Source organism: Micropterus dolomieu, linkage group LG16 (genome assembly GCF_021292245.1).
Source record: "Micropterus dolomieu isolate WLL.071019.BEF.003 ecotype Adirondacks linkage group LG16, ASM2129224v1, whole genome shotgun sequence".
Lineage (NCBI taxonomy): Eukaryota > Metazoa > Chordata > Actinopteri > Centrarchiformes > Centrarchidae > Micropterus > Micropterus dolomieu.
In genome coordinates, this window is record NC_060165.1 from 14,728,712 (window position 1) to 14,744,011 (window position 15,300).

The 15,300-nt window shown below is 39.5% G+C and overlaps 1 protein-coding gene across 1 annotated transcript in view; it reads left to right on the forward strand.

The window, feature by feature from the left end:
* Positions 1-15,300, forward strand: part of col7a1l (collagen type VII alpha 1-like) — a 65,569-nt gene that overhangs the window by 5,458 nt on the left and 44,811 nt on the right. The window contains exons 2-14 of the mRNA XM_046072423.1: positions 1,663-1,857; positions 6,676-6,856; positions 7,083-7,242; positions 8,879-8,972; positions 10,270-10,443; positions 10,749-10,912; positions 11,708-11,837; positions 11,941-12,057; positions 12,291-12,446; positions 13,222-13,338; positions 13,447-13,593; positions 13,722-13,841; positions 14,375-14,533. Coding sequence (XP_045928379.1) covers positions 1,782-1,857; positions 6,676-6,856; positions 7,083-7,242; positions 8,879-8,972; positions 10,270-10,443; positions 10,749-10,912; positions 11,708-11,837; positions 11,941-12,057; positions 12,291-12,446; positions 13,222-13,338; positions 13,447-13,593; positions 13,722-13,841; positions 14,375-14,533 — 1,795 coding nt within the window. The 5' untranslated portion in view covers positions 1,663-1,781. The remainder of the gene's footprint in view (positions 1-1,662; positions 1,858-6,675; positions 6,857-7,082; positions 7,243-8,878; positions 8,973-10,269; positions 10,444-10,748; positions 10,913-11,707; positions 11,838-11,940; positions 12,058-12,290; positions 12,447-13,221; positions 13,339-13,446; positions 13,594-13,721; positions 13,842-14,374; positions 14,534-15,300) is intronic.

The following is a 15,300-nucleotide window of genomic DNA, read 5'->3' on the forward strand; positions in this document are numbered from 1 at the left end:
GTGTAAAATGGTCTCGGTGTCCTTAAAAGTTAACATAGATCGAATTTTTGCTATATTTCTAAGTTGATAAAAACATGATTGAACAAGCTTTGTGGTGTGCTGCTCGAAATTTAAATTACTATCAAACCAAACACCAAGGTTCTTTGCCACAGGCTTAATGTGATTTACTAGGGAACCAGCAGATGGCAGTATTTGATTTGCCATCTGCTGAGACCCGATGACCAGGATTTCTGTTTTGTCTGAGTTCAGCTGGAGGAAATTATTTGACATCCATTTTTTAACTTCACAAAGGCAGTTGTTAAGTGAACTCAGCATTCCAGGGTCTGTGGATCTGACGGGCAAGTATATTTGTGTGTCATCAGCATAAATATGAAAGGAAATGCCATGTTTATGGATAATATGTCCAAGGGGAAGCAGATACAAGGAAAACAAAATGGGTCCTAAGACCGACCCCTGAGGCACACCATATTTAACTGGACAGAATGAAGAGACTTGTTTACAGACACACAAAACTTCCTATTTGACAGGTAGGATGAAAACCATTCTAGGGCAGTACCAGAGATCCCCACCCAGTGCCTAAGTCTGTCTAACATGATGTTGTGATCAATGGTGTCAAAAACAGCGCTAAGGTCCAGGAGTACAAGGACTGAGCACATACCTTCATCAGCAGACATTAAAAGGTCATTGGTGACTTTAAGCAGGGCAGTCTCAGTGCTGTGGTACTTCCTAAAACCAGACTGAAACTTTTCAAATAATTTGTTATTTTCCAGTACAGTGAGCAGCTGTTTGGACACAATTCTTTATATCTCATGTTCTTATCAACAGCCATTTGTACCACCAAAATGGGCTTAAAGCAAAACATGGTATGACCTCACAAAAATTATTATCTTGTATAAAATTTGGTGTTTCATGAATTTTATGTCACTGTTTTAAGAAAATAACTTTTTTTTTTCTGTAGAATTACCATTTGTTGCATCAAGCTTTTATTATACTTATTTGCTTGATGTTTGCTTTGACAATATTGTCAAAGCAAACATCTGGAGGATTGACTAGCTATACATTTTTCTGTATGAAAGTGAAACACAACTTGGTTGCAATGCTAAGTTCCCTAAGATGCAACGAAACACTATGTCAACAAAAGAGTAGCTTACATCCAGGTCAATCTGCAGGTTCAGTTTGAAAGAAACTCTGCCATGTAATAACTGCTTTTTATAGCTGGGTTAATACTGGACAGTTTAAAAGCCCTTTTGAACTTTATGCTACCCTAATGTACATTCAAATATTACTATAACAATAAATAAACAAGAAAACAATTGGATTTCTCTTGATTGTATAGATAATTCCATATAATTGCAGATGTTGATATACTTTACAGTGTAATGTTGATGAGATTCAGATTCACAAGACTCATGAAAAAGTTATGTTGACATGACATTTAATGTAAAATGTAATGTGTGTTTAAGTCTGTTTCAAAGACTACAGCATATGCAATATTCCGTACAAGTGCTTACCAAGACATCATTGTGTCACTGGAGGTATAAAACTCTACGACTCTGCAACATTCATGATTCCTTTAAATAAATTAAAAGTAGCTGATTATGTTTTATCTTTGTGTGCCTCTAATTACTTTTCCCCACTCTCGATTCTTCTGTATACTTTCAGATAAGAGGAAAGAAGAGTTGGTATTGATGATTTTGGAGTGGAATTTAGGAAGGTGATTTGTGAAGAGAAGAACTGGGAGGAGGAGCAGGCGATCAAAGGAAGAGGAGGAGAGGAAGAGTATGGGCTGCTCTTCTGTGTGGATATTTCTACTGTCCCTCTCTCTCTCCCATCAAAGTGTCACAGCACAAGCTGAAGGTAACAGTTGACATTCCTACCCCCACAGGAAACACTCAAACACACAATTCATTAATTTGCCTCTGATGTTCCAACTCTTTATTGTTTTAACCACCCATGTAGAACCATTTAGCTTTCATATTTACTTTTACTCTATCACTTATTCAGTCATTAATTTATTCAACATTTCAGTCTGCGCCTTATGGTGCCATCATTTGCTTAATTCTGAGTCAAAGCCATATGTCTGATTTTCAGCAGTGTGCACAGATCTATGAATTAGATGACTTGGATGCTTAGGCCAAAGAAAGGCCAGGTGCTCAATGAACACAGTCTGTGCAAGTGCTCCATCATTAAATCTCCACACATGGGTTGGCACACGGGGCAGACACTAACCCAGCTCCAGTTTCTCTCCAGACTGTGTCTAGTCAGGGAATTTAAACATCTGCTAGCCTCATGTACAGTACAGCAGTCTGTTGGCCAGCCTGTCAAACCCATCCCTTGGATACAGATCCTTGGCCTCAGGTGCTATTGGACATCACCAAAAGGTCAATCAGCCAATCAAAAGTTAGATTTCCTCCACCTGGAATGTGGTTGGCAGAAGTTGTTGGGCAGAATTATGGAAAGATATAAATAGCCCAAGGTCATATCTAAAGCAACTGCTACTTTGTAACTGTTTTCATTGTTTATTCTTGACAGTGTTAATCCACATGCCTGTAGCAACCCTTAGGGTGTAGTATTTTGTATTACACACAGAGGGAGGTCAGTTTAAAATCAATGAGCCAATTGACACCTTATAGCTCCATTAATCTTTTTTTTTTTTTACTTTAACAATGCATTAAATGACTGTGAGGAACCCATAGAAATGTATCATCCCACTGGACAGCTCTAGTGAGCTTTTTGGCCTATTTTAGGTCAGTGTTGTTTTACAGCGTAAAAATTTCAGGTGGCCACAGGCACGACTGCAAAAGGCGATTGATGCTCCATGTTTGCAAGGCAAGTGATAAAGTTAGCCACCAGGGGACAGCGGAGTTAAACTGAAGTATCACCTTAAAAAGTTGTAGAGAACTTGTACACATACAGCGGACACAGAGCTTTTAGCATTAATTTCAGGTAACCTTTCTGTTTACATGACAAATGTAGGCCTCTCCTTACCTATGTTTTGGTCTCCACCAAATTCTGAGGGAAATATCTGACTCTATAGCTGCTAAATGTTCCACTATGTTCACCAGCTAACTTAGTTGCTAATGTTCTTATTCTGCCATTTGGTGCTACCCTCAAACAAGGTGGGTTTTAGAGTTGATAATTCTCTCTGGGGTTTATGGTTGATCACTACAAGCGACCCGTTTCACATTTTTCAAAGTCTAAAGCTGATTTTGCCAAAGTAACAGGAAACAGGAACAATTTTTTTTTTTTTAATTTATTGAGACGATTCATTTACAATTTAAAGGCATAGCATGACATTAATACCTCTCAGTTTGCATACAAGGCACACAAGATAGAAAGAATAACGTATAATAACTTAAAGTGTGTTAAAAAATAAAGAGTAAATATATAAAAGGAAAGACAAAATAAATAAATATGGATAAATAATAAAATAAAATAAAAGGTTGCTAGGGGTCCTCAAACATCTTCAGGCATGGAGGAGAGATCTTGCATGTTTCCCTTTCATTAGTTTTAAAGCACAAAGATGATTGGCGATGAGGTCCTGCTTGAAGACAGAAAAAAGGGGGTTTGTTTTTCTTCAATTGGAGGTATGGATGAAAAACTTTGCCATCAATATCATATTGTTCAAAATTAAGTCAGTCTTATTGTCCTTCATAGTAACACCAAACACAATATTTTCTGAGGAGTTAGTAGTTGGGTTTTGGTTGAGTGAAAGTCCTGTGAGTCTTCCCAAAAGGTTTCACAGTACATACAGTGGAAAAACAGGTGATCAGTTGTTTCAATTTCAGTTTCACATGGATGGATATATATCGCTCATAATCTTAAAATGGACTCCTTTGTCTTGGGGCTTACAGGGTACTTGAAATAGTTGGTTCTAAATTTCTTAATGTCTGATTCAGAGAACAGCTGGAGTATGGAGTTTCTGTTTGATCCTATTGGGAAGAGTATTTTATTAAGGTGAATACAAATTAATTTGTTTGAAAACCCCTCATCCAGGAAATCCCGACCATTGAGTTGGAGTGTGGGTAGATTTAATACAGCCGTTTGTATTTCCATGTTTTGGATTAACCCTTTAATTGATGGAGGAATTGCTTTTATTATTTTGTCAAATTGGGCACATGTTGTATTTCGAGCAGAAGCTATCATATGTTAGCCAGCATCCCTGGTCATCTATTAAATGGGCTACTGACCAGATATTTTTATCCATCCAATGCTGTAAGTTGAGAGATTTGCAGTTACATAGCACATATCTGTTGTTCCAGATGGGAGTTTGATGTGGGGTGAAATTGTGCGTGTATGTGAGTTTCCAGCACAAAAGTACCTGTTTGTGAAATGAAGATAGTTTGAAAATCACATTTAAGGACAAACTCTATGCCCCCCAACAAATGGGAAATTTGGAGCAAGCTGCTTTCACTGTTGAGTTTGTATTGCTTAATGTTATTGCTCTAATGAAAGATTCAACTAAAACATGTTTTTTAACTCATGTGAAATCGTGGATTTTTTTGTTGCTCCAATCAGATAAAAATCAAACAGTCTATATTTACCAAAACATGACCTAATTGCAGACTACAATGATAAAGAACATATTAGGAGGTGATGAGACAGCATAGTGTAGACCCAAACAAATGTGCAAACAGAATTTAGAAACAACCACCAGTTCAGAACCGGTCCCTCTGGTTGACCCAGTTGTCAACTTAGTGTCAGTCAGCTGATTAGTAATACCCTTTATGGTCACATATGTGTTTTTCTTTTCAACAAAATAAGGACTGCATGAAATTCAAATTAGAACCACAACATTATGATTAGAGTAGTAGAATGACTTGCTTGTTTGCTGTCTGTCCCAAAGGGGTGGGTACATGGCACTGGAAAGAGATCATGGGGGAATTATTGTGTATTTATCACATGGACTGGGAGATATTTGGTATTTTGTTCATTTAATATTTCTTTCCCACACTTTGTAGATTATCTGCAAATTACTGCAGTTTCTTCTTCTTAGAGGAACTTTTACATTCATTTGTCTGGATAAAATCTGGTGCCTGATGGCCCTTTGACTTTCTTAGACTTGTGCTCTCTGTTGGTTTGCATCTTTTCTTTTGATCTTGTTGGCGCTTATTGCAGTGGTGCATCATTATTTCTTAGGCTATTTCCTGGCAGAATTTTATGCAGCGTATGCTGTAGCCACTGAGCTACATCTAATGCATAAATCAATGGTGGTCTAACACAGAGGTGTATACAACCTTTGAGATATCAGTGTTGATAACCTTCAAGAAAACCATTCCTAATCCCTCAGCATGTGTTGTCTTCTTATCCTTGGCATGTGGTTTCACCTGCCAGCCCAGACAGACAAACTTCTGGATAATTGATCTTGTTTTCAACCTCGGTCTGTGTCTGTCTGACAGAGACCAGCATCCAGTTGCTTCCTTCCGCAAAGTTTCCACCATGTTTTATGTGCGTTTACAAGAAATCTGTGGAGTAGAAAATGTACCCCAGTAAAAAGAATAGCCACATGTGTATGCTAGGGTCCTGCTCAACTCAGGATAAAGAGGATAGATATTGTTGTATCCTGCAAATTTGCATCAGTGGTTTTAACTGTTTTTTTTATCAGCTAAATATATGACTCTAAAGCTCCAAGGCAAAGATAGTAGCTCAGTATTAGAGAGGGCTCCAAAATGGTATTCCCAATAATCTTTTGTTTCCTCGATGTGTGGCCAGAGATGTATAGGTGTGTGAGAGAGAACACAATGTTAGGTTGCCATGGGCTGGAGACATATGTCACCCCGAGTGAATGCTGGGATTGCAGCCAAAGAAAGAAGGGTGAGATAATAGAGGCGAGAAAGCTCTGTAATGAAATAGAGGATAGCAGAGGAGCTGAGTTATCACTTACAGAACAATCAGTGGTGCCTATCTCTCATTCACTAGCCTAATCAATGCTGTCGTCACTGTGGTTTATTGCATATGTAATGCCAGAATATTGACTCAGTGGGCGTTTGCACACGCAGCAGATTTTTGTGTGGGGTTTGTGCCTTTGCTAGTACAGTACTGTATATTTATGTGGGAATGTGTGCAACTGTGTGCATCTGAGACAGCGTTTCAGGAGATAATGTATGTGTGAATGTGTGTGTGCATGTAGTCAATGCATCAGTGTAATTTTTTTGTGTGAGTCTGGCCTTTTAACTCCACATTAAAACGCATCTGAATCCTGCCAAACACAGCAGATCCTTATGTTCAATGCGATTGTTTGCCTGAGCAAGGGGGCTGACCCTGATTTTGGGTGTGTTTACCTTATTATTCTAGGCGTTTCTCATCGCTGTACTAAAGTTTTATTGCTGGAGTGCTCAGAATATTGATAGGCTCTTTGGCTCACTTGTGTCTCATTAAAAATTCAAGGGGATTTGTGTGGTGCTCTGGCTGCATGACAGAAGCAAGTGAAAGGAAAAATCTCAACAGGATGGAACAAGTCTGCTATCTGGTGGTCAGAGAACAAGGAATAAATCATGAGTTATGCGGCTTGATTGCCAGCCGTAACCTTTAACCTTAAGAAAGATTTACTTTGGATTTTGCCCAAATTCTTTTGATTATGAAAGTTTAGGACAAGCTAACTTATATCTTTCAATCGTGCATTCCCCTTCTCCCCACTCCTTGATGTCCCCACTTCTTCCGTTCTCTTCCCCTCAGCATGCAGGACAGTGGTGCAGGCAGACATTGTCTTTCTGGTGGATGAGTCATGGAGTGTGGGCCAGACCAGCTTCTCCAGTGTCAAAGAATTCATCTCAGCCGTCATCTCCACCTTCCAGGACAGTGTGGTGGGAACTGAGGGGGTCCGCTTTGGAGTCACTGTCTTTGGGGATGTCCCAAGGTAAAACTAAAATACCAACCCGGGCACAACATATCAAAGAGTAACACACCGCACAGGCATATTTAAATAATCACCAGCCAGACTCAATTAACTTCACCACAGGTGATTGTTACATCAAAATTTCAAGTTAAGAGTCCCAGGAGCTCAAATCAGTTATCAACTATTTGTATTAGCTATTCCATTATTTCTACATGATCCAGTTTTGCTGTCCCTGTAATCCTTTCAGAATGCGGATTGCTTTGACAGACTACAGCTCACTGGAGGAGGTCCTCAGGGCCATCAGAGACCTCCCCTATCAGGGTGGATCCAGGAGGATTGGTGATGCCCTCCAGTTTCTGGTTGACCCTGTGTTCAGCCCGGTCATCAGTCGAGACACTGCCCCAAAGGTACAATGCCTTAACCAGGGAGATGTGAAAACCCATTCACAGAGTGTCTAGCACACCCACAGACTTAGAGCAAAGCATAGACAAAAGCTATCCTGTACCCTTGAAAGAGTCCCACAGAATGACTACACTTCCTGTAGGCAATATCAAGCAACAGCAAAGGTAAAAGAGGTCACATCACTATAAAATAAAAAGTCCTTAAACCCTCTGCACACATTAAAAACTGAAGGGCTAGAATCTAGTTAAATGTGAAAAAGTGGGACACATAAGCAACAGGTAAACTATTATTTAGGATTACAACCCACACTGCAAAGACTATTGCTTCCAGCTGGTCATCAACATACACATATTGTATGTTGTGGCCCTGTGTGAAAGGAAAGGAGTAGTCAGAAGTCTGTATTTGTACTCCAAAGAACATTGTGGAAAAAACAAACACAGCAAACTGGTCTACCATTTTCACACCACTGTGAATCTGATTAAACAGTCCTGCTTTATGCTTGGAATACAAACTAGGAGTATGTCTGATAGGAAGATACAACTGTTAACAGATTTTCTGTGCTTTGGTTTGTCTTTTGCTTGGGGAAGAAGAAAAAGAAACAAGATGGAAGAAATACATTTTGCCTCCACTACAGACTCAGCATGCTCAGTTGACTGAATGGCTGTTGATAAGGGATGACTTGTGACAACAGTGCCAGACACACCACAAAAAAGTCTAATTGATGGACATTCAAAGAATGCCTAAAGACAGAGATTGACCTGCTTTGTGACACAGCCCCAAATGCAATAGCCAGCAACTTAACTAAATATGTCTCATAAGTGCCTTGTCAAATGTCTTTCCAACAGCTCTTCATTTCTGTCAGCTGAATTTTTCTGACAGCCTAAAACTGTAGTGTAGTCTCAGTATAACACAGCTGGTTAGCATTCCAATCATTTCTCTATCTCTGAGTATGTGCGTGTGTGAATCATCTTGCAGCAGTACACTTGACGTGGGAAGGCAGAGAAGTGAGGATTAGGCTGATTATATTGAATTGTGCAGCCAGAGCACATGCAGAAAAGCAGCTACATTCTCATATTGATGCTTTTAAGCGCCCCCTTCTTCATTGACTGAGGGGTGAACTTTGAATGAACTGAGTAAATTTTCCTTAATGGGCAAATTAGTAGTCTCAGTTGCAAGCCGACATCCTTTTATTCCACTTTGTTTGTTTGATTTATTTAATTATGTATTCAATTATGAGTCAAACCATGTCAAAAGTCCATGGGGGCTTTGTGAGCATAATACTGTTTGCAATGATGTTCTTTTTACTCAAACAAACTATTGTTTGGATGGTGGATAAACGTTCATTGAGACAAACAATAGATTTATAAAAACATTTTAAAAAATGAAAGGTGGAAACTGAGCTAACCATACTGGTATTAATCATTGTGTAGATTATCAGGTTATTGTTTAATGTAAATCATTGCAGAATGCCACTAATCTTAAAATGATTAGTCACCCACTTGTACCAATTTTTAGTTACTTACCTTAATGTTCGTGTATGTATATTTTACTCATGATAAATGGCAGTGTGTGAGTAAGATATCGTTATGTTATGTTTAAGAACTATCCATATGGAATTATTTCTGTCTCACTGCTGTACAGATTGCTGTAATGATCACAAACGGACGTTCAGACGACCAGGTCGATGCCGCAGCCAAAGCAGTGGCTGACAATGGGATTTCTCTCTTTGCAGTAGGTGAGCACGGAACTTGGTATTGTGAATTCCTCCAACATCCCCGCTGCAGCAGCTCCTCAGATTTTATCCGAGCTCTGCCGGCTTATCTGCAGTGTTTGCAGTTAGAAATTCATGTCCTGTACATTTGAATTTATTGGATTCAGTGTGGGTATTTGTGAGGTTGTGTGACTCATGTTGCTGAGTGTCTGGGCACACTCATGCAGGTGTATGCACTGAATGCGTATGTGCAAACATAACAACATCTACTAAATATGTATGTAATAATGAGTGATTAATTCAGCTCCTGTACTGTGTTATGTAAAAGTGCACTTTCTGATACTGTGTGTTGCATCAGCAAAGCTACTTTATCCTATGCCTTTCCCCTCATGAATACACACTACTGCTTATCCACAAGTTTACATATCTTACCCTCTTTCTTCCACATGCATGCATAAGCACACAAGCCCACAACTTTACTCCTCTCAGCTGGGAGCGGTGCAATAATTACTGCTCATTAGCTCATGGTGTGCTAATTGCAGCCATTTTTCATTAGGCGATTCACTGTCCCCCATCTGCACCTCTGACACTGAGGCCTGCTCCCCTCGTTCATCACCTCCACGGAAAAGCTCTTCATGCATCTTGTGTACAAGTGCAAAACCAATATGCTTGTAGAGCCTGTGTAGCATGGATAACACATATACGTACAGATACATTCAAATGCTCTGTGCATACAAACAACTAGTAAAAAAACAAATGCACGTTTATCTTTTCCAGATGGTGATTTCGAGCAACTGTAACTCTCCCACAACAACTTGTATTATGGTCATCTACATCATTACGTTAAGACAGCAGAACTTTTCAAGCCCAGACTGGGTCTTTATCAGCCCACACACTGGGCTCTGACAAACATACATAATGCCGTAACTTGAGATAGAGGCCAGAAAGCATTTGAATGAGCCTGTGTATGTCTTCAGTATACATGTGTATGGTTTCCAATATATCATTAAAAATGCCACAGCTCCACCTAGTGGTGTCTGTAGGAACATATGTGGAGAAAATGCATGTCAAACAGCAATGATGCCACATAATTATTTCTCCATATTTGGTATTCACTTGTTTTTATTGTGCATTAAACAAGTAAAATCTCACAGATATCAAAAGTCATGCCATATATGTAAAGCATGCCATTGATTATGTTAATTGTTTTTGAAAGGTTGTTTTTATCTTTCTTGGCAAATATCAGTGGACTAACTGTCCTGTTGCTGTATCTTTGTCACACACTTTTTTCCCATTGACTTTTTGTCTATCCTGTGAGCAGGTGTTAGGGGAGCTGATGAGTTGGAGCTGAGGAGGATTGTGTCAGAGCCAATTGAGGAGCACCTCTTGCTGGGCACTGACTACTCTCGTCTTGAAACCATCCTCGCCAAACTGTCCCGCAGAGTGTGTTTTACAGCCTCTGAACCACCACGTCCTGTGAAAATCTCCCAGCCTGGTAGGCTAGCAGTATGAATGCAAAGTTCTTCGTACCAAACTATTTCCTTAAAGCTGCCCTCACTGACAGCAGTTTGCATTTTTATACTGACAAATTGTGTTTCAAACTAGAGCTTGAAAAGTGTAATAAAAATGAATAATAGTCTCTTATTTCACTCTGCCCTGCAGCTTTCTCAAGAAAATGGATCTATCTTGCTGACAGATTCTACATTCAGACCAACTTGCGTGTTTTATGTTCCTCTCCTCCTTTTCTCTCATTTACTTTTTTCATCTCATCCCTCTTTGTGTACCTTCTCCCAACCCTAGTTGAAGAGCGTGTGGTGGGTCCCAGAGACCTGCAAGTTAGCGAGTTGGCCCACAGTTCCCTCAGACTGACATGGAGCCAGGCCACAGGTGATGTCACCGGATATCGTCTCCTGGTCACCCCTTTCAACTCTAAGGGACACCTCCTCCCGCTACAGCAGAGACAGGTGATGTGTTATGCATGTGCGTGATCATAGTTGTGTTGCTATTGAGCTGGACTGTAACAGAGCACAGACTGTATTTTCATATCAGAAGTCCTATTGTTGGAACTGTTAACAATAGCTTACGGCATGACTTGCTGGAAAACCAATTTGGGACCTAGGAGCACATCACAATCTGTTTTCTGCCAATGAACTCAATCAACTCAAAGCTCAAACACTTTGATATAAACTAAAAATAATCTGTTAGATCTTATGAAATAAGCCTACATTGCTCAGCTCAAGCTCTGGGGAGATCAGACGTCTCCTGAAATTACTCTACTTGAAAAACTCAATAACCAGATGCTTCTCAACATTGCATTAATGAGATCCACATGAACAGTGGTGTTGGCATTGATGTCCTTTTCTCCAACAATATCCATGCTTCTGTGGTTTTGCTTCTGCAATATGTTTTCAAGATAACACTGCAATCGTTTCCTTGACAGAGACTGAGAATTATGTTAGAGTACCAAAAGAGGAATACTTTAGTTGCTGCATTATGTTACAAGGCACAACATGCCACCTCATTTGAATATGATGGAGAAGAGGGTATTGGACAGAAGTATAAATAAACCATAAGGATGCTTACTAGTTTACAGAGGTTAACACTTTATTTAAGTACACATTTCTCTCTTCTGCTCTGACTTCAACGCTTTCTTTATCAATTATCTTTCTCTTTACTTCAGTCTGTCTTGCTCTTTCTTTCTCACACAACCACACTCACTAAGCTGCTTCTCGTTCTGCTGTCTTCTGTGTATCTAACAGACTGATCTGAAGGCAGATGTGAGCACAGCAATGGTGACGGAGCTGAGTCCTAAAACAGACTATTCTCTCACTGTGTACGCCATCTACCCTAGCCTCATAGGAGACTCTGCTACAATCACCGTCCAGACAAGTGGGTGTCATACATCAGCGTGTGTACCCTTTTAGACACACATGAATCTGTTTTAGATGTCACTGAACTTCACAGCCCTGAACAACAAGTTTCTGTCTTTTAGCCCCTTTGCCTCAGGTGTCAAACTTCCGTGTTATTGAGCAGGGTCTTTTCTCTCTGCGCCTCGGCTGGACGCCTCCTCCGGGAAAGCTCAATGGATTCAAGATCTTCATCCCAAGATGTATGCTAACATTACACTTTGGAAGTATTATTTAACACAAGAGACATTGCAGTCCAGTATAAAAATGTTATGTGTGTTTTTGTCATCATTATGATACACCTACGTATAAAATGTAAATCAATCATTTATATTCATTTAACAATGTTGAACTTACAGACATATAGCATCACAGGAGAAGTTGTTTGGGATATATATTTCTTGGGTACTGATTCTTTGAGATTTTTGTCCTATAGCCACCCGACCAGGATTTATTTATGAGCACCTGCTTCCTGGAGACACCTCTTCTCATGTGATTGACAGCCTGGAGGAGGATAAGAAGTACATTATCAGTATTTATGCTGTTTACCCCCAGGGACCAAGTGAACCACTCTCAATAGTGGGCAAGACATGTAAGTTTGTTGGCTTTCAACAAAACTCCATAATTTTATTTCTCAGACAACTAAGATAAAATGATTATTACAGCTGAACAAAGTTACGGTTTGGTGTCCAGGCTCTTAACTCTTTACTCCCTATTGTGTTTATATAGAGATAAAGTGGGGAAAGGGATGAGCCCAAGTTTTTTTCCAGCTTAAATAGACCACCAATTGAAGAATGTGAGGCATGTCATGTGTGTTTTCAGTGCAGGTGGAGATGAATGCTTGAACTAGCTTGCAGGCGTTGCTTCATTAATTTAGCTAAAAACAAAATCCAAAGACCAAAAGAACTTTCTTACACTCTTTTTACCATATGTGACACTTTTACACATTAAAATTTTACACATTATTGACTCCAAACAACTAAAGAAAAAGAGCCTGGACCACTGTAACCAATTAACAATTGCAGGACAAAGTCATGTTATAGAGAATAAAACCAGAGACAACACAAGGAAGCAAATGCTAAGGTGCAGTACCATGATATATCCACACTAGGGTGATGTTGTTCTATTGAAAATACCAGCAGTATGTCTACTAGATACAGTAATTTCATCTATTCTGTTTCATGGTACTAGAGAAAACTTCTAGATGCTATGTTTTGATTTTGATTATTATGTATTTCATTACATTATTTTAAATAGTTTTTTTCTCTATCAAAGGTCTGAATCAAATAGCCTTACTTTCTGTGATAACTATAATTTTGTGGATCGATTTTGTGTGCGTGTTTGTGTGGATGTGGTGTGTTCCACAGTAAAGCTGGTACAAGTTCAGGAGTTTCGGGTCCAAAACGCCACCACAGACACTGTCCAGGCGAGGTGGGCATCAGTTAGGGGTGCCACAGGATACCGTCTGACATGGGCATCCCCAGGTACTCTTTGCTACGTAATTGTACATGGGGGTGTTACAGAGACTAAACCAGATCTTATATTATGGCATTCAGCTAATCAGTGCCTCTGTGTCTCTCTGTGTCTTTCAGACGACCACATAGAGAACATAAACCTCGGGGACACCTTTAACTATTACATGATCCAAGGCCTCCGCTCAGGCTCTGAGTACACCATCACCATCAACCCCATCTTTGGAGACACTGAGGGGCCCATCACCGCCACCAAAGTCAAAACATGTAACTAGGATTCTTGCTAGGGAGTACAAAAATACAGGAATGAGCAATGGTTACTTTATTATAGATACAGACATGGCTAGATTTGAAGATGCATAACAGCCCTCTGTGGCTTTCTCTCTGTGTGTCAGTGGAAAGCAGTGCAGTACAAACTTTGAAGGTGTCGGCTGTGAGCACCAGCACTGCTGTCATCTCATGGAACAGTGTCCCAGGAGCCACAGGATACAGACTGGCCTGGGGACCCACCCCAGGTGATTTACTCTCACTTTCAACCCTCCTGTTTTATTTGTTAAAGTAGGTCTGTAGTATCTAGTAGTATCTGGTTCTTCTTGTGATACATCCCATGGTGCTTGTATATATAAAATGTCTATACATTGATGAAGCACCATACAGCCCAATGATGTCTTTCTACAGCAAGTGGCGGGTAAAGGGTATTTGCTTTTGTTTGCATGTATTTATGCATGCACGCATGCCCAGCCTTTCTTCTACTGTTGGCTTGCTCCCTTTCTCCCAGTGACAGATTTACTCTGACAAGAGCTTTTGAAATGCCACTGCTTTTATAATGGACACATCCACCCTGCCGGTCTGCCAGGAGGATGTGACAGGTGGCATAGGGACTCACTTTGATGAAATACAAAAGGGGGGAAAAGGACGAGGTTATGATTTCCAGAGAAGGGGGCTCTGATGCTGAGCCAGAGTTGAGAGAAATGCCAGAACATTGAGGAATAATCAATTGAAAGAAAGAGTGATGTGACTGTACTGTCAACGTTGATATTTTTTTCAGAGTTTATTGGCCGGGACCGTCCCAGGCAGTTGGCTCTGAACGGCAGCACCACAGAGTACCAGCTGAAGAATGTAGCCCATGATACAGAGTATGTCCTGACTCTCTATGTGCTGTTTGGATCTGTGGTGGGACCTGGTATCTCTGCTACCTTCAAAACTTGTGAGTACAAGTATTCAATGTCTCCCACCCACCTGAAGTACCACTGAAGTTTAGGACTGATTAGATTGGACTACAATTGGCTGACTGCAGAGATTTGTGCCAAAATATTTTCTTGTTCTTTCTGTGTGTAGAGTCATCTTATTCATCTAGAAAGTATCATTCCAAGTCAATATAGACAGGTGCTGGTCATATAATTAGAATATCATCAAAAAGTTAATTTATTTCAGTAATTCCATTCAAAAAGTGAAACTTGTATAATGTATACATTCATTCCACACAGACTGATATATTTCAAGTGTTCATTCCTTTTAATTTTGATGATTATAACTGACAACTAATGAAAACCCCCAAATCAGTATCTCAGAAAATTAGAATATTGTTAATATATTGAGCTGAAGGCCACTATCAGAGCAACCTAAATGGCCGACATTTCTAAAAATCCTTTTTTTGTATTGGTCTTGAGTAATATTCTAATTTTCGGAGATACTGAATTTGGGGTTTTCATTAGTTGTCAGTTGTAATCATCACAATTAAATGAAATAAACATTTGAAATATATCAGTCTGTGTGTAATGAATGAATATAATATCCAAGTTTCACTTTTTGAATGGAATTACTGAAATAAATAAACTCTTTGATGATATTCTAATTATATGACCAGTACCTGTAATGACGCATGAGTTAAATAAATAATAAATTAAATTAAGATTATACTAATTTGTATTAGAAGTGCCTGGAGATCAATTCACCGTCTTTTATCAGTAACTT